Here is an 18,397-nt window from a genome sequence, read left to right as displayed (position 1 = left end):
GTGTGTGTGTGTGTCTGTGTGTGTGTGTGTGTGTCGTTTATGTAGATCCTTGTTTTTGTACAGGGCACTACTGTGGGGGGCTTAGGGTGGGAGGTGCTGATTGTCTGGGCCCTGGTGCCCCTACCCTCTCCCCTGACACACACACACACACAAACACCCACAGTCTCCCCTCCGCTTCCCTAGGGGAGTGATTACTGTGCCCATTATCATTCATGCCAGTCAGGGGTGCAGTCATGCAGACTGCCATTTGGATACACACAAAAACTCACACACACCTCCGCTGCATTTTGAACCCATGCTGTTGGATCGGCCAAGGTCAGCTCCATACACCCAAGTACACAAAGAACTCCTCATGCTCTCTTTCTCCATCACGCAAAGGGACACACGTTGGTTCAACTTAAACTCCTAAACCTCCCTGTACAGTGAATGAGAGCTTGGAGCCAAGAAACTTGATGGTGATAACTTTGGAAGGAAGGAAGATAGTCTTCTAATTTATAAACAGTTATTTTACCTGTCCTCACATAGAAGTACGTTGCATTCTGTTTACATTCATGGTCTTTGTGGTGGGTTTTTCACTCATTACCCCTGAGAGTATCGTGAACTCCTCATTGGCACCATCCAGTGGTGAGGTCTGGTAGCGAGTTGGTGGTATTTGTGGATAAATGTCATGCAGTCAGACTTGCTTCACATGGTAAAGGTTAGTATGAACAGAGGTCCTCACTGGCCTTCTCCACATTACTGCTCCATCCGACATCTGACAGGGTCTATTTCACATTAAAAGCTTCTGACTTTTGTGCTGGTCATGTATTATAGACTGTGTCACGGCACATCAGCAGTCCAGAAGTCGGCCGTGTTGGAGGTACTGAACATAAACAACAGAACTCAGCTGTTCCCAGTTTTGTCAAAATGGTCAATTTTGGTCAACCAAATATAAGCTTGTAAGAATAACAAAGTAGCTTCTCATGAACTGACTTTCACAATACACACATCTATGATGAGTTGATACTGCGACTCTCTCACCATCCACACACTATCTGTTGTAAGCTTCCAAACTTTTGTAATATTGAAGGTCTTCAGCTGTGTATGGACTTGGCCACAAAACAGTGTAGTCATTTCAAGACGAATGAGCCAACCCGAACAGATCTTCTCCATCTTTGAACCTTCTCATCCTTTCCTGCAGATCAAGTCTTTTTGCTCACTTGTCAGGACACACTAGTAAGACTGACTAAAATTTCATCTTACATCATTAATGTTTCTTACAAACTGAAGCAGGTTAAAGCAGCAAATCACCAAATAGTCCAAACTTACAAGACAACAATTTAAGAAATTACTGGCCAACTTAAAGCTTCTCTCTGCTCACAATGACCTCACTATTGTCACCTGTTGACCAAAGTTTTCCTGAACTTTCCCATGGTTTAGACTTCCTGAAGTCAGTTTAAATTGAATGTTCAGAGTGTAATCAATTCTGTGGTTACACCTCAATACCTCCACATCCAGGTTACTGACCAAACAGTGACATGCAAGCGTTATATTGTCTTGTCTGAGAGTCATTCATGAACCATTTGCAGACTCCTCCAGGTTTTCAGTGGTGTTGTAGCTAACTTGCTAACTGTTTCACCTGTTGCTCTTGTTTCCTCAGACCCTCTCGTCGAAGACGTTCAGTGGGAGTTGCAAACGCCACTCAGACCTCTCTCTTCCACACCACAGCCCCCAGTCTGCCATTTGGCTCCACCACAGCCACCCCTGAAGATGAAGACGAGGACGAGGAGGGATCGAAGGTCTCAAACACTTTGTATTTTGTATATCATACAGTTTTTGTATACCATTCTTTTGTCAGCATATTTGCTGATCATTTGCTGTTCCTCATCCTAGATTTCCGGTTAAGAAAGTGAAAAAGAATGCATTTCCACATCTGTAAATTCCTTTCAAGTTTTGCTTTATCCATGATATGTTAAGTGGTAATAGACTTTTTTTTTTGCTTCAGCTTATCATCATGAAGTAAATGTTGATTGCACAGTCTAAGAGCGATAGAATAATGACAACATTCATATTTTGAATGGCTAATTTGATGGTCAAATTAATTATTTAGGCAAATGGTGCTCAAACTATGTTATTACTTTCCAATGGGCAATAGCTTTCATTTTACATGCTGTAACATTTAAAACACATACTATATATGTGTTTTTGTCTGAACTAATACCACTAGTAGAAAGAAAGCAAAGGAAGAGCACATCCCTGTTCAGTTTAGCCGCAGAATGGCAAAGGAACATGCTGTACTCCAGTCATCATTTTGTGGTTAATTAAACATTAACTTGAATTATGTTTTTTCATGACTGTGGTGTGAGGAAAATTGGCCTTTCCAACTTTCCAAATTAAGACTAATTGTGTAATTTTGAATGTAACCACAAATGCTTGTTGGAGTAATTAGATCTCTGGTCTTGTCTGCTCAGGTGGAGCTAAAGGTGTTCCTAAAGGAGTCAACAGTCATCTCCAACCTGCACCACTTCACCAGTTATAAGATAGAGATCATGGCCTGCAACCATCCGACAGACCTCAAACGCTGCAGCATGGCTACTTATGTCAGTGCTCGAACGATGCCAGAGGGTAAGAACAAATACAAATCTCACACACTGACACAATTAGCTACTAGTTTATTATGTGCACTTAGAGTAGCTAAAACTAATACAGACTAACACACAGGCCTGCAATAAATCCTATTTTCATGAAGGTAATAGTGTTCAGGTTTGGTTAAAACTGTTTCTCGATGCAGTCAGAGACAAAAGTGACCAGTGCCTTATACTCTACATGTGTGAAATGTTTTTCTATATGTCTGGTACCTACAGAGAAAGCAGACGACATCCCAGGCCCAGTAACCCATGAGATAGTGACAGCTGAGCCTCCATATGTGTTGATTAAATGGAATTCCCCTCGCTCCCCTAACGGCCTCATCATCCTATATGAGGTCTTCTACAGGAAGGTTGGAGACACAGAGGTCAGTACCAGCTATTGCTGAACTTTAAGAGCATGATGATGTTGGAAAAAGTCATTTTTTTCCCCCCTAAACTGACGGACACAGAGGTGAGGGAGTTTAGAGGCAGCAGAAATGATCTTAATAAACTCTGTAGGAAGGAGAAACACAGGGCTTAAAGGGCAGACAGGTGCACAGAAAACCTGGATGAAGGTAAGAAGGAATGCAGAGAGAACAAGGAGTGATGTGGGTAGACTCTGGGGAAAGGAGGCAGGCAGCAAAGAAAAGGTTCTCTGTATACACTCAAATTCTGTCTGTTCCTTATATGGAGAGATGAACAAAGGAAATATTTGTTTACAAACTCCCAAAGCTGCCACTGTGTGTGTTGACGTTTTCTGCTGCGTGTTTGCATATTATTATTCCTGCGTGTTTGTGCGCATAAGTGCTTGTCTGTATGCTGCAGTGAGAGAGAGAGTGTGTGTGTGTGTGTGTGTGTGTGTGTGTGTGTGTGTGTGTGTGTGTGTGTATTTGTTGTTGTTGTTTACTTGCTGTAAATGTGTGAATTCATCTCTCATTGCTATTCATTGCTGCACTCCCTGACCCAAGGAGCCAGTAGCAGCTCTGTTACCATAGTGACAGAGGCAGGAAGGAAGACTAGAATGCAGTGGCAGGGATGGACTGGCATCTCAGACGACATCTCCAGTGCACTGCACTGAAAACACACACTCACTAACTAACACAGCCTGCAGCTGAAACAAACTGATCTGGATTCGTTTAAAACTGGCGTTTAGAGCGTGTCAGAAGGTCAAATTCATTATTTGGTTTAGTGCACAGCAGCAGCAGAGGCCAAACACTTGATTTTTTTATGCAGACCTCTGACTTGCTAAAAGTTATGATGTTCTTACACAGTTTTGGAGGTGTTCTTCTTTAATATCTGCCACCTAAAATATTTAAACTAAACATTGTTTAAACCATTTCAGAACTAAAAAAGTTGTTTATTCACTACAATAATCCCAACTGTTTTAAGTTTTTTATTATTATTACTCATATATTTGTATTAACTTAACTTGGTGGTGAAAGAACAATATGTAAAAACTTGGACTAATAATTTGTATTTTTGTTGCAGGATTCTTATTTTAATTAGTTTGAAGATTCAGATTAATAATAAAAATATAATCAACAAATAAATTATTATGTATTATTAAGGATAATGGTAAAACTCGCAAGTTACCTGGCAGTATATATAAATATATGTACTATTATAGTATTCCTATACCGTGGTAGTAAACGAACTGAATACTTCTTCCACCGCTGCTCCCATTATCATTATACAGTTGTAATTAAGACAAAACCCAGCGTAACATCCACAATTGATGACATGTTACTAATGTGTGTGCATGTGGTGGAGTGACACTGGTTCAAGGATGGAGAGGTCGTCAATCTGAGACTAAAAGGGTGGAATTACACAGGTGTGAATCATAAAAAATATCTTATTAACCAAAATTGCATCAAGGTGTCCATCATAAGCCAAGAACCATCTCTAAAACTTCAGTTGAGAATCTCTGTACGGTCTTCATACTCTGAGTGTCTCACCACCAAAAAGAGTTCCACTATGGTACTAATATTTTGTGATTTGTGGAAAGCAACCTTAATAATGACATTTGCTCCTTAATATTAATACTTGTCCTTACTCCTTCTGGTCTCACATGTTAAATTTGTGTTGTTTTTATTTCTTCAGGTTCACACAGCTTGTGTGTCACGTCCAGCCTACCTCAAAACAGGTGGCACAAAGCTTTCACTATTGCAGCCTGGAAACTACAGCGTGAGGGTCCGCGCCACCTCCTTGGCAGGAAACGGTTCCTTTACAGACACCACTTACTTCTTCATGCCCAATCGTAAGAATAAAGGCTATGGGTCTGATTTTATAACTGTCATGTATTATTTACACACACAATATTTCCCTCATTATTATTCTTTCATACTTGAGTGAGCTGACCAGTGACTTCTGTGTTTATTACAGCGGATCCAGGTTTAATTTGGATTGTGATTGGTCCAGTCATCTGCTTCATCCTGTTGCTGTTTGTGGGAGGTGCAGTCTTTGTGATCTTCAAGAAGAGGTAAGATCTTTGACTGTGCATCCTGTCTAAACTGAGCAGATCCCACCCTGTGATATCAAAGAGGGCATGCTGCTTATACTGGGATTTGAAGTAGGGGGTGTTAAGTTTGAATGCTTTGAGCCCAGTAGCTATCAGGGGTATGTGTCAGCACAAATAAGCAAGACAGATTCTGCAAGGTCTGGACGTACTTGAGAAAGCTGACATCTTTTTACAGTTTTCAGTGTCTCAGATGCTTTCTGCGGTTGTGTTACAGGCAAACAGAGGGCCCAACAGGACCTCTCATCGCCTCCTCAAACCCTGAGTATATCAGTGCCAACGATGGTAAGAGGAGTATCATAACAAAACGGCTGAGTATAATGATTTGTGAATGTTTCACTTGATCAAAACGGTGTCTGTTTTGTGTAGTGTACGTTCCTGACGAATGGGAGGTGCCCCGGGAGAAGATCACGGTGCTCAGAGAGCTGGGCCAGGGCTCTTTCGGTATGGTGTACGAGGGAATCGCCAAGGACATTGTCAAAGGAGACCCTGACACACGCGTAGCCGTCAAGACGGTCAATGAGTCGGCCAGTCTGCGGGAGAGGATTGAGTTCCTCAACGAAGCCTCCGTCATGAAGGCTTTCAGCTGTCACCACGTGGTACGACACTGCACGACACTTTTCAAACCATTCACTCTCACAGCTTCATCACCGACTAACAGGGAGCAGCTCTACATACACTTGTGAAATACTGTACATTACAGCTCTCCGTCATTTTACTGAAACCAGCATGAACATGTATGACTCATAAAATCACGACTTGCATGTTGTGTTGATGCTGCCATATTGACACACAGTTTGACTCCGAAAACAAATCACACTTGCAAAGCAATTGTGCATACCATCATATTTATTTAACAGCCTACTGAGGCTCAATTAAATGGCCATATGTCGTGCTGTCAGCTGTAAATATTATGTTTACATGTAGGGAGGTATGTTTATTATTATAGTTGAGGTTTTTATTTAAGTCAGGATGAAATGAAATATGCCCTTTAATCACATTTCTGTTCATATTGTGCACCTGTCGAACAGTTTATGCCCAGGAAAATTTATTTAACGTGTGCATATGTAGGCTTAAACCCACCAATTTCAACAAATGATATCATGACTTTCACTCATCAATCAGTCTTCAACTTTTAGCAGCACAGAGCTAAAACTCTTGGTTAGTGACCTAGCAACAGCATGGTGCATCGGGTTGTGACACGTCCACTTTTCAATGCTCAAATCAAATTCCTCCTTACGTTATGTCCCCCGTTATATTCACTCAAAAATACATCATGGTACAGAACCTAGATACTCTCAAAATGCCGTTCGATGTGGACTTTAAGGAGCCAGTGTAAGGGGTTAAACGTGTGTGTATGACCATGTGTGTTTTTCTTTGTTTTTCTCTGTATAGGTACGTTTGTTAGGAGTTGTGTCCAAAGGTCAGCCCACCCTGGTAGTGATGGAGCTGATGACCCATGGTGACCTGAAGAGCTACCTGCGAAGCCTCAGGCCCGACTCAGAGGTACATATTATCTCCACATTTCAAAAAAATCTATACAGATGGAGGTAATCGTGACAGTTAAGGGGGGCTCATGTCTGAAATTTCTGCACATCACTGACTGACCTTACAACTGTCTTTTTGTGTGTGTTTTTTTAGAACAACCCATCAGGCCGTCCACCACCTACACTGAAGGAGATGATCCAGATGGCGGCAGAAATTGCAGACGGCATGGCCTACCTCAACGCCAAGAAGTTTGTGCACAGAGACCTGGCAGCCAGGAACTGCATGGTGGCCGAGGACTTCACCGTCAAGATCGGAGGTACTGGAGCTTGTTTAGTTTGCCGTGGTCGTCTGCATGTCCATTTCATCTCAGTTTGCTCTGGTTGACTTGAATGTGTGTGTTTATCTCTCTCTCGTAGACTTTGGTATGACCAGAGACATCTATGAGACTGACTACTACCGTAAAGGAGGGAAGGGTCTGCTTCCTGTCAGGTGGATGGCTCCAGAGTCTCTGAAGGACGGAGTCTTCACTGCCCACTCTGACTGCTGGTAAGTCGAACTCCAGCACTTGTGGCACAGTCGTAAGCCTTGTTTCCACCACAGGAGCTTTCTCCAGTGACTGGGAACCTTTGGAGGAACTTGGTGCATTTCCACCAGAGGGACCAGTTAATAAATTGATTTACATTGACAATTTTTTACCCTCCAGAAAAATCCCTGCTTGTCGGGACAGTACTTTCCAAAAGTACAAAAAATTGGGGATGGGGCTTGCAGTGCTGCAAATTTCTGATTGGTTGAGTACTAACAGCATTTTATTTCAGCCACCATTTTTAAAAATCAAGTCTCAAACCAGCTTGTTTTTTGTTCATTGTGCTTCGACATATCAACATGAAGTTATAAAGAATGCGTACGACAGATGGAATGAAAATGAAATGCTGAGGATGAAATCCAGTGGGAATTGTTCTTCTGTAGCACAAATAATGATGCCTGTCTGTTGCTTTATATGGTCTCATCGGTGTTGTATAGTTGTGATCAAGGATGATGTTTAAAAACAGCAGTTGCTTTTCCAAATGTTTGCAGACTAAATTGCTCAATTTTCTTTAGACTGCAGTGGAAATGCAGTCAACAACAGGCTTAAGGAACCTTTTAGTTCCTGAAAATAATAAAAAATAGTTCCTGGAACTAAATGTTGCTGGTATTTTGGGTGGAAATATGGCTTTAGCAATCACCTGATTTCTGATGCATTTGATCACGTGTTTGTGTGTGTGCGTGTGTGTGTGTGTGTGTGTGCGTGCGTGTGTGTGTGTGCGTGTGTGTGCGTGTGTGTGCGTGTGTGTCTGCAGGTCGTTTGGCGTCGTGCTGTGGGAGATCAGCACACTAGCAGAACAGCCTTACCAGGGTTTATCCAACGAACAGGTCCTAAAGTTTGTCATGGATGGAGGATACCTGGATCGACCAGACAACTGCCCGGAGAGGATGTGAGTATTAATTACAAAATATCTCAGATGGAACGTATCCTCTTGATGTCTTCTTTGTGTTTTTTTTTTTTTTGGGACATGATTATAATTACAATTACATGTGAAATTGATCTGTTCAGTGTTCTAACACATGGATATAAGAGGAAACTTGATCTCTGTAAACTTTTTAAGGTAGCTTCTTCAGCTGATAGAGACTTTGAGATGTAAAGTATTAAATTTGAAATGGTTTCCTACTGCTTTCTCCTGAATGGAAGAGCGTTACTGTGCTTTAATCTGAGGCTGAACTGGTACAAACTTGTACCACTATCACCAAAAGTTACACATTCTATCAAGGGGGCCCATTATGTGTCTTTTTGCTCCTTTAATCCTCCTATTCCTCTAGTTTCGACTGTACCGTGTGTCTGTTTTAACATGGTCCACCGCCTTCAGCACATGGTCATTTTTGTCATTCCTGTTTAAATCTTTAATTCTTGTTCAATCCCTAAATGCATGATTTATTAAACATTCCTACATACCTCAAGTCTTTAGCGATCCAGCACTTATATAACCCAGATTAAGCCATATAGAGTATTAAATTCAAATTGCCTGTACAGTTTTCAGAACATATTAAGACCTCAAACACAGACCTCCAACAAAGCCAGCTGACCTTGCAATGTTAACAAAAGAGAAAAATCATTTGTGTATCGGCCCCCTGATTCAGATCCACACCAACATTTAATGGCTTCTTCCATTTGCCTTATAGTATTATTGTAATTATCACAATGAATTTTATACATTTTAAATGGGTTGCTTTATGTTTTATTGGTACGCTTGTGTACTTAACATATTGTTGCCAACGGGACTTATTAATGGTTATAATACACAGTATATACTATAGTATGCATTCAAGGGTTGAAGCTTTGTTTCTGTGCCCCCTCTACCAGGCACAGCCTCATGCAGATGTGCTGGCAGTACAACCCCAAGATGCGGCCGATGTTCCACGAGATCATCGAGATGCTGCGGGAGGACCTGCACCCGTCGTTCCAGGAGGTGTCCTTCTTCTACAGCGAGGAGAACAAAGTCCCCGAGACGGAGGAGTTTGACCTGGACCTGGACAACATGGAGAGCATCCCCCTGGACCCATCTTCATACTCACAGAGAGAGGAGAGCTTAGGCAGGGACAGCGGGCCCTCGGTGGCCCTCAGGGGGAACTATGAGGAGCATGTCCCCTACACACACATGAACGGTGGCAAGAAAAACGGACGAATCTTATCGTTGCCCAGATCCAGCCCTTCCTAACATTTCCTGTTTCCTTAAAGAACTTGTTTAACCCTTTCCCCTTCCCATCCTTCTTTCTCTTCCAGTCCATTTTTTCTGTATCCTTCATGTTCCTCTTCATTATTTTCTAATGATTTTCTTATTCTTGGAGAACCCCCCCAACCCCCACCCCCCACAGATCTCAGGACTTTTTATTTTCTTCCTCATGGCTGCCAAACACAGGCAAGCAAGGGATGCAAACATGGTGTAACACTTTTTTAACTTCCTCCACAACACATCGGACTTTCTATTACCACATTATCTATCTATTGTTTTTCACTATCGCCACGTTTCCAGGACTCCTCGTGATGGAAACAGAGAAAAAAACTGTGAACACAACAAACCTTAGACAACCAAGAAGGCTGCTTATGCTCAACCTCCTCGAGACTCGTCCCTCCTCCTCTTCTCCCCCCACCAATCTGCATTTCCACATTTCTGTGCTTTGTTTTTCTCTCCAAGTGAAATCTTGTTACTCAGATAGTGGCCTTTTTGTAACGTGGCCTATAAACAAAGAGAAGTGTCTATCAGCGCTTATACTAATTTCCTTTGAACAATGACTTAATCAGTTTGGAACGGTGGGATGACTTGCAAAGACTTGATCCTAGATCAAAACATCTATTCCTAGAGGAATGTTTTTTTTGTTTTTGTTTTTGTTGTTGTTTTTTTTTCTTTTGGTTCTGCAGAATTCCAAACTACACACAGATTCATCGGGTGTTTGGTGAATAGTTTTAATTTATTTGCTTTTATTTTTATTTTCTCTTCTCTTTTCTTCTTTTCTCTCTCAGTTTTATCTCTGTGTCCTCACTATATGGCTGAAGGATATTTAAACAGTTAAGAATTGGACAAAAGAGTTCCTCAGACTGACCAATAGCTGCTGCTTTGATATATTTTAGTGGGTATAGAAATATATAAATATATATAATATATATAGTATATATGGAATATTGGTATTTAAGTACCAATATTTTATATATAATATATGACATATTGATGTTTTTTGTAAATAGTTCATATTTGTAATATTTTTCATCAGAAGCTTTGCTAGTATTTTGTTTTTCCAGGTTTTTTTTCTTTCTGGGTTTTTTATTTTCTTATTTTTATAGCCCCAGAAATCACACTAATCTACCATCAGTGCTCTCTGTGTCTTAGCCCTCCAGTCCCTCGAGAAAGCCCCGAAATATTGTCAACTCACTGCATCTTTTTTTTATAAACCTCAGTCCCACTGAGAGCTGTCAATATTTGGAGGCGACTTTACTACAACAACAAAAAAAAACTAAACAAAAAAATGGAATAACCAAAAAAAGCTTTATAAAAGGGGAATGAGGTCTTTCTAGGTGGAAGTGCACCTGATGTGTGTTTGTCTCCGTGTCCACTGTCTCCCTCTGGCCAGATCACGCTGGAGCTGGGATCTTTTATGTGTTCGTTATCGCAGGTTTGTTCTGTCTTTTACGTGATTGTGCCGGTTGTCCGAGTCGTCGTCATTAGCTGTCAGTGAGGTTAGGGGATGTCGAGAGCTCGTCCTCGCCTGGTGATTGTACTTCCTTATGTTAACAGTAATGGCTTTTCAGTTGTGTCAGTGGTGCTGCTTGGATGAGAACAGGGTGGTGGAATTGACACCAGGTCTCAGCCAAATGCAGGTGGATGAAATCTTTTTGTCTTTAGCAGTAAAAGTCCTCATAATTTAAATCAGAGAGCCGTAGCATTCCCTTCACATCTGACTCTCTGTGTTAGATGTAAGGTTTTATTAAATTCAAACATTTCAGTCCCCTCTCCTTGTCGGTTTTTGCTCTGCACCACCTCCTGCACCCTCTCCTCACCCCTTCTCAGTCTTCCTGAGGCTTCCCATTGGCTGCTGAACTCACTGCTCAAAATCAGGCTGTTGGAAATTTCCACGTTTTGTGGTGGAGGGCTGGAGAGAAACACGGAAAGTTCCAACTGTATTCAGAGTCCACAGCAGGTAGTGGAGAGAGGGGCAGTCCCTCTATCTTTCAGTGTGTCTGAGAGAGGGAGGCAGTGTGTGAGCGATTGTTAATCCTATTATTCTCTCTGCTATCACATGCAGTTAGGCAGTCAGGACACAGTGTGCAGCAGCTATTTCACTCAGGTCTGACATTCCAGGATTTAGTTGGAACTGCTCGTTCCCTCGTCTCCCCCTGTTTTTGCCTGCCTGCTGGCAAAGCTGATACCATCACCACACCCCAACAGATTCACAGCACACATACACACGAAAAATTGTTTTTCCTTCTTAATAATCGAATATTTGAAGTCGGTCCCTCCTGCCAGGAATCAAAAATATTCCTGTTAACTTTAAAGTTACTCAAAGTTTACAGTTTATTTTTTACTCTAAAACCAGATTAAATTTAATTCTTTTGCACCAAAACTTTAAGCTGTAGTTTAAAACTTAGACATGAAGTGGTTTGATTTTTCAAATGGCTGCTCTTTTGAGATGGATTGAGCGGTCTCGTCTTTCCTTTCTGTGCTGTTGGTCCATTTATTAGTCCTCTACTATTTGGGCATATTGCCCCATTAATTCAGTCAACAGGTTTTTCTCAAATCAAAGACAGCAGAGCTTTTGTGCCAAGCCATCGCGAGTAACTTGCTAGTGAATAACATAGCTAATTTTTTGTTACTTTTTAATTTCAGAAGCACTCAAAAGTTAACTGTTTTTATACTTGCTAGGTCCTGACAGCACCCAAATTTTAAAAATATTATTTTGAGTAAGGAAGCATCTCCATATTAGGTGCAATATGTAAGAACTTTTTTTTTAAACATTCAAAAATTAACAAAAATTCTCAGCATTATTTGAAGAAATAACAGTTTTGACATTATGTCAAAGACGTCTCTGTACTGTTGGAGATGTATCTACTGAAGTTAGCATCAAGCAAGTTCACTACGTTCTACAAGATCTCTTATCACAAAATGTCAAGAAAGGAAATATTCTTACACCTATTTTCGAGTTAAAAATACGAGTTAACCCAGCTAATAGGGCTGCTAGCTGCACAGCTAACTGAACTAACTAGCTAACAGCAGCTGCAGTTACTCTGGTTACATCTGGTTATACCTATTTGTTTGTAGTATGAATTTGACAGGTGTCCAAGTCTTACATATTGCACATTCGAACTATTAACTATTTTGGTTTACATCAATAAAGTTGGATTTACTAAAGTGATATTAGTTTTTAATTATGCAACAGAGCTCAGCCTAATTTTGCTAAACTGATTAGAACTGAGTAATTACATTAATTTTTGTTAGTACATCCCAGTCTGAGGCCATCAGATCCTCCGTACACACTCTTCTCTCACTCTCTAACCACAGCAGTCGATGGCGTTGGGAGGTGACAGTCAACAGCAGACGAGCTGGGGTTTTTTTTTTTTTTGTTTGTTTGTTTGTTTTGTTTTTTTCCGGACACGCAGACCAGTGTGGTTGCCAATCTAGCCAAACAGCATTCAGCACTTATAGTATAGCCAAAGTGTTGGCAGTTTTCTGTCAACAGTGAGAACCCACAGAATCAAAGTCAGATAAAGCAGAGAAGCTGCCTCCATATTTTACCAGTGCCTTCTCAAACCCAGAGCCACGTCCAGGCTAGTTCTATTGGCTAGTAACACACACACACACACACACATACACACACACACACACACACACGTACACACACAGGCTTCTGTGCTCTCTTTGTATTTTCTCTCATGAGGCACAGAAATCAAAGCTGCATCTACATTTGTGTTCGTAGGGTTACAACTTTGTTCTTTGCTGGAAGAGAAGAAACAGAAGTCTTTGGGGCAGTTTTTATTTTTTTTTTATTTTAAATTCTTCTTTTCGTTTCAGCTTGTTGCCAGCATTAAGGATTGAACACTAATGTTCACCTCGTGCTTTAGCAGTGACACTGTGGATCGGCCAGAGTCTGTGCTGTTGGCACTCAGAGGCGCCTGAGGTTATGATGTAGATTTTAGCTAATTATTCTGAGGAGTTACAATCTTGGGCTTTTGTACTTTGTAAATAATCTGTGACATAGTTTGGAAAATAAAAGCAGAAAAAAAGACATAAAAAAAAAAAAATCTGATGCCCGTCAGTTTTGCGTAAATGACAGAAAAATGGTGGAGCTCAGCTGTGTCGCAATTCCACGCTTTCCACTAATACTACATTATAGCATACTGTTTTGACAGTTAGTACATCTTTTGTACTTTGAGTGTACTTAATTTCCCAGTATAAACACACTACATACTCAAGGATTAGTGTGTAATATGGAAGTGGGACATGGCTCTCATCTCCACCTCAACCTAGGTTGCTTATCTTGTGGTGGTGTTCACACGCATATGCAATTTTTAATTAAGATGGTGCCCATATCTTTGAAATACCAGATATTTATTTTATTATGATCATTGTCATTGTATAAGAAGAACACAGTTAGCTTTTTAGTCGAGCATTTTTAAAGTGTTTTGAGAGTGGAGCGATGTAAAAGCCTAGTTTGTTATTGTACAGGTGGAGTAGCTGGTGGTGAGCAGCAGGAGTGCTAGTTAGTTAGTTAGTTTTAGTAAGTAATTGTCGTCGTCTTTGTGTTTGGCCAGAGTCTACCTCAGTGCATATGGAGGAATCAGTCTAAAGAGCCTAATCATCCCCGTCAGTCACTCAATAGGCCGTCATTTCAAATAATATCACTTTATCATTACATTACCAACACTGCTGATGAATTCCTTTTCCCCTGTGGCGTATTAAACTCCTCTGCCTCCCTTGTTTTCTCTTCTTCTTGTGTCTCGGGGGGGAAGCTGTTGTCGACCCCTGCAGTATGTTGATACTGTTGGGAGCACGGCTTGTCATATTTTGGCCCTTTTCTGTTTTAAATGTCTTGATTTTAGAGCTCATTTCCAGTCAGATCTCACCTGTTCTTGAGAACTGGGACCAATCATATACTACCAAAAACTTTATTTAAATGATTCATACCAACACACTAATTACATCTTTTGGTGAAAATATATTATTTTAGGATTTATGTATATGAAATGAAAAAATTTAACATTTTGTCAGCTCTGTAAGACGTCAGGTGGAAAACCTGACATTTAATTTTAAAATTACAAGGTTTAATAGAAAAGACTTTGATCTTATAACATTTACTTTCTAGCACAATTAAAGAGCTAAAATCGAAGCCCCCTCAAAATACGATTTCGTCCCAATTCTCAAGAATGAGTGATATACAAGTAGTGTCCCTTTACCCATAGCACTTATTAAATGTGGAGCAACAGGCAGTAAATTGGCTTCATGGACACTTGTTTTCTTTTCATTGTTAGTATACTTCATAAAATTACTCAGAAGAGGTTTCCCCCCGGCGCTGGAAGAAGCGGTGTAGCTTTATTGTGTGTATTCCCCCTTTTTCCACACACACCAATCCTCTGGACTGTCTGTAGTAGCGGCTCCGCTGGTTTCTGAGGATGTGACGTTAGCATGAGTCCAAAAAAATAGTGCATGTCTGTGATCACCTACAGCCAAGGCTAACCAAGCTCAGCCCTGGACCCTCATGCTTTCTGAAATCACATCTAGACTAAACCTGTTGTCTGGCAGAAAGCCCTACTCTTGTTCTTCTTCAGATCTGTCTGTCTGTCTCTTTGTGGTCAAAACAGTTAGCGTTCAAATCCCGCGTCTCCTCCAGTCGTTGCCGGTTTATTTGTCTGTTTCTCTGTTCTGATTTTTTGTTTTGTATGTATATTTTTTCTACTGTGAATATCAAGAGATGACCTTTATTTTCTGTCAATGCCATGGATTGGGTCTGTTTTGGCTGATCAGGACGCTGACGTCTGGGCTGGTTAAAAAGTTTTAAAGAGGAGGAGGAATCCCCCCTTCGCTCCTCTGCAAAGGAGAAAAAAAAAAGAAAAGAAAGCTGGACTGGGACAATCCTGTGTGCCATAATAACTATTAACAGACATGAAATCTAGATTGTAAACTTTTCGTCTCAGGGAGGCGGCCTGATGCTTTGTGGTTGGAGGATAAAGAGGATGAGGAGGAAGAAGAGCTACCTACCTACCTTTTATCTACTCTGACTGACTGAAGCGCAAGTTCTCAGCATCCTTGCAAAAAGCAACATGGAGATGATGATAAGCCCAAGGACAAGTTTTCAACAACCGAAACCCAAACACCCCTTTTCCAAAAAAAAAAAAAAACCGAAAGAAAAATCTGAAATATTTCCACCCATTTGAAGATAATCAGGAATCCTCCTCGCTTTCTCTCTCTGACGTGACGTGGTCTGGACTGCCCTCTAGCGGCTGGATGGGAGCGTTGCAGGTCAGGGGGTGGCAAAGCAAACAGGGCCCACACCGACCCATAGTGCCTTGCTCAGACTAACGGCCCCACCTGACCCCTCCCACCCAGCCCGCTCCCCACCCTCTCAGAGCAGCAGACCACTGCCACTGACTGGCTTGTCTCCACCAATCACTAAAGAGGATTTTCCACCTCCAAAACACAGGAATTAATGTTTGTATGCATTCTGTGTTATTTAGTTGTAACTGCTTGGTGGGAAAAATACTGTTATTTGGATGATTTTTACCAAAAAAAAAAAAAAGGAAGAAAATGTGTTGAACTTGTGACTACTCTGCTAAGCTCTGGCTTGCTTTGTGCATGGAAAAATGAATTATCTATACCAGCGGATAGCTTGATAATTTGATGCTTACTGATTTTGTTTCTCATCATCAGTCTGTTGTGACAGCGACGCCCCAAAGCACATGCAAAAACCCATGATTATTCGCAACAAGTGATCGCATTACAAATTTGGGGTTTCCCAGTTGAAATGTGGTCGGTTGTTCCATGATTTTTTTTTTTTTTTTCAAGAAATGAACTGATTAATAAGCTCTTAACTGTATATAGCAGCAGATCCCCCTGAAAAACGAAAGCACTTGACTTTTAGGGAAGTTTAGGTTTGTTTTGTTGAACTCTGATGACCTGAAAAGCGGTTGGACAGAGCATGCTCGTAACACAGCGCAGGGTGAGAACAAAGCATTGTATGTATTATTGTTTTGTTTTAAAGAAAAGAAAAAAGTATTACATTTTAGAGATGTTGATTTCTATTTTTTTTAGCCAAAGTATGGAGGGCAAATACAATTACTTTTTCTGACTGTAAACTTTTACTACTCTTGTACATTATGAATTTAACATTGTTATCAATGTGTATATAACTTTTTTCTAAATTTAAAGAGATAGATGTTTTGTTTTTTGTTGTTTTTCATGACACAACCCACTACACAGAAAAAGAGCAGAGTTGAGTCTGTCAATGTATTTAAACAGGAGCAGCACAACTCCAGTCTGAGGGCTTTAACCCTGCTGTGTAACAAGACATGAACAGTATGTGGCCTGAAACGTTTCGCAATGAACCCTGCTCTTAATCCGATGCATGTTCTGAATGTTGGCCGAACAAGACGTCATGCATTTCAAAACCACCTCACCCACCCGGTCACAGCAGCATGTCACCCAGAAAGCCTTTCTTGTGTCACAAATATGTCACCTATCACAGATGTTGTTGTATGAAATTGTTTCTGACAAAGAGACGTGTGTTTAGTTTGCAAATGTGTTTTTTTTTTTTTTTTTTATGTGAAAAACTGGAAAAGACCACTGCACATCCTTTTGAAGAAGAGGAAACACGAGTGATAAAATCCTGAATAAGCTAAAAATAAAACGAGAAAACTTTTACTGATGGTTCAACAACCATACACCTTTAAGTTTAGACTGTAAAGCTGGAGGTGTTGAGGGAATAGTTAGACATTTTGGGCTTTTTTGCTTTCTTGCCAAGACTTAGATGAGAAGACTGATGCCGAGTAGATAAGAAACTGCATCTGGTTAGCTTTAGTTAAGCAGAAAGAATAGAGACAAGGAGAACAGCTGGGTGGATTCTGTCTGAAAGTAACAAAATACACCTACTAGCACCAGAGGGGGTCCATTATTTTATGTTATTTTATGTTTTTTTGAGGTTTTTTTTTATCATTATGTTGCTTCTCACTAGGGTTCTTTATGTATTTAAAGTCAAAGTACAGTTCGCCCATGTGACCTGCCATAGACCTCGGCACGTTGACGTTGCTACATATAAATTCCCTAAGTTGAGGGAGCGCAGAGCATCAGTGCTGCAGCCTGTTGTATTTACCAAGCCCGATAATAAGAACAGAGTCAGCTCTTAACTTACCTTGTTTATTGTATCCGTGTAAAAACTGTAAAAACATCAATTTAACATTTTATGGGGGGCTTTGTGCAGAACCATATCTGCCCAAAGTGGAGCCAGTAGGCCGAAGTGGGCACGCCATCAGGTTTGATTTGGCCCGGCAGATGTTTCTAGCAAAGAGAGTGTTCATTAAACGTTTAGTATCCTGAATTATTAATTATTTTTCATAATCTGGGCATTGTGGGCAAAATGAAGTAAGTCACCACAGTCAATCAATGATCAGACTGGGATCACTATAAATTACTGTCAGAACAGCCAACCCTATTTCCTCCCCTTTTTTCCAAAGAAAATAAATAAATAACAGTTATAATATTCTGGCTGTGGACCTCTGTTGGTCCCCCAACCCCAGTTTGAAACCCACTGGATTAAACAAACAGGACATAGCATGTTGATTAGTGACCTTTAGAGGTGTTTAGAGGGAGGCGGACCTTGTTACCATTGAACAGAGTCAGGCTTGCTGTTTGCCCCTGTGCTAAGCTAAGCTAAGCTAAGCTAAGCTAAGCTAACTGGCTGCTGTAGTTTTACATTAATGGACAGATATGAGTGGCATCTCAATGAAAACGTGAATAAGCATATTTCCCAAAATATCAAAACTATTCCTTTCAGTGTAAAGGTGAAACACCTTCAGCTAAAAAAAAAAAAAAAGAATTAAGTACTGTCTGTCAGTAGTGTGATGATGAACTGTTGATATTTGTGTTATTGATTAGGGAGAGATACACCATTGTTTATAGATAGACAGTGGGGGGCGTAGCAGGTGTGGTGACCCTGTCTGAAGAAAAACAGCCTCTTGTCAAGTTTTCAGAGTCGCCTGTCGGTCCAGTGGTCTGCT

The 18,397-nt window shown here is 40.7% G+C and overlaps 1 protein-coding gene across 1 annotated transcript in view; it reads left to right on the top strand.

The window, feature by feature from the left end:
- The window catches only part of insrb (insulin receptor b), a 98,494-nt gene extending 86,461 nt beyond the window's left edge, over nt 1–12,033 (top strand). Inside the window, exons 12-23 of the mRNA XM_084723434.1 lie at nt 1,640–1,778; nt 2,451–2,604; nt 2,844–2,992; nt 4,707–4,863; nt 4,989–5,085; nt 5,339–5,406; nt 5,491–5,720; nt 6,517–6,627; nt 6,763–6,925; nt 7,026–7,155; nt 7,947–8,081; nt 9,005–12,033. Coding sequence (XP_084579560.1) covers nt 1,640–1,778; nt 2,451–2,604; nt 2,844–2,992; nt 4,707–4,863; nt 4,989–5,085; nt 5,339–5,406; nt 5,491–5,720; nt 6,517–6,627; nt 6,763–6,925; nt 7,026–7,155; nt 7,947–8,081; nt 9,005–9,359 — 1,888 coding nt within the window. The 3' untranslated portion in view covers nt 9,360–12,033. The remainder of the gene's footprint in view (nt 1–1,639; nt 1,779–2,450; nt 2,605–2,843; nt 2,993–4,706; nt 4,864–4,988; nt 5,086–5,338; nt 5,407–5,490; nt 5,721–6,516; nt 6,628–6,762; nt 6,926–7,025; nt 7,156–7,946; nt 8,082–9,004) is intronic.
- Nucleotides 12,034–18,397: the final 6,364 nt, after the last annotated feature.

This window comes from Lutjanus erythropterus, chromosome 7 (genome assembly GCF_056507025.1).
Source record: "Lutjanus erythropterus isolate fLutEry1 chromosome 7, fLutEry1.hap2, whole genome shotgun sequence".
In the NCBI taxonomy this organism is placed as follows: Eukaryota; Metazoa; Chordata; class Actinopteri; order Lutjaniformes; family Lutjanidae; genus Lutjanus; species Lutjanus erythropterus.
This window is presented reverse-complemented; position numbering and strand designations above follow the sequence as displayed.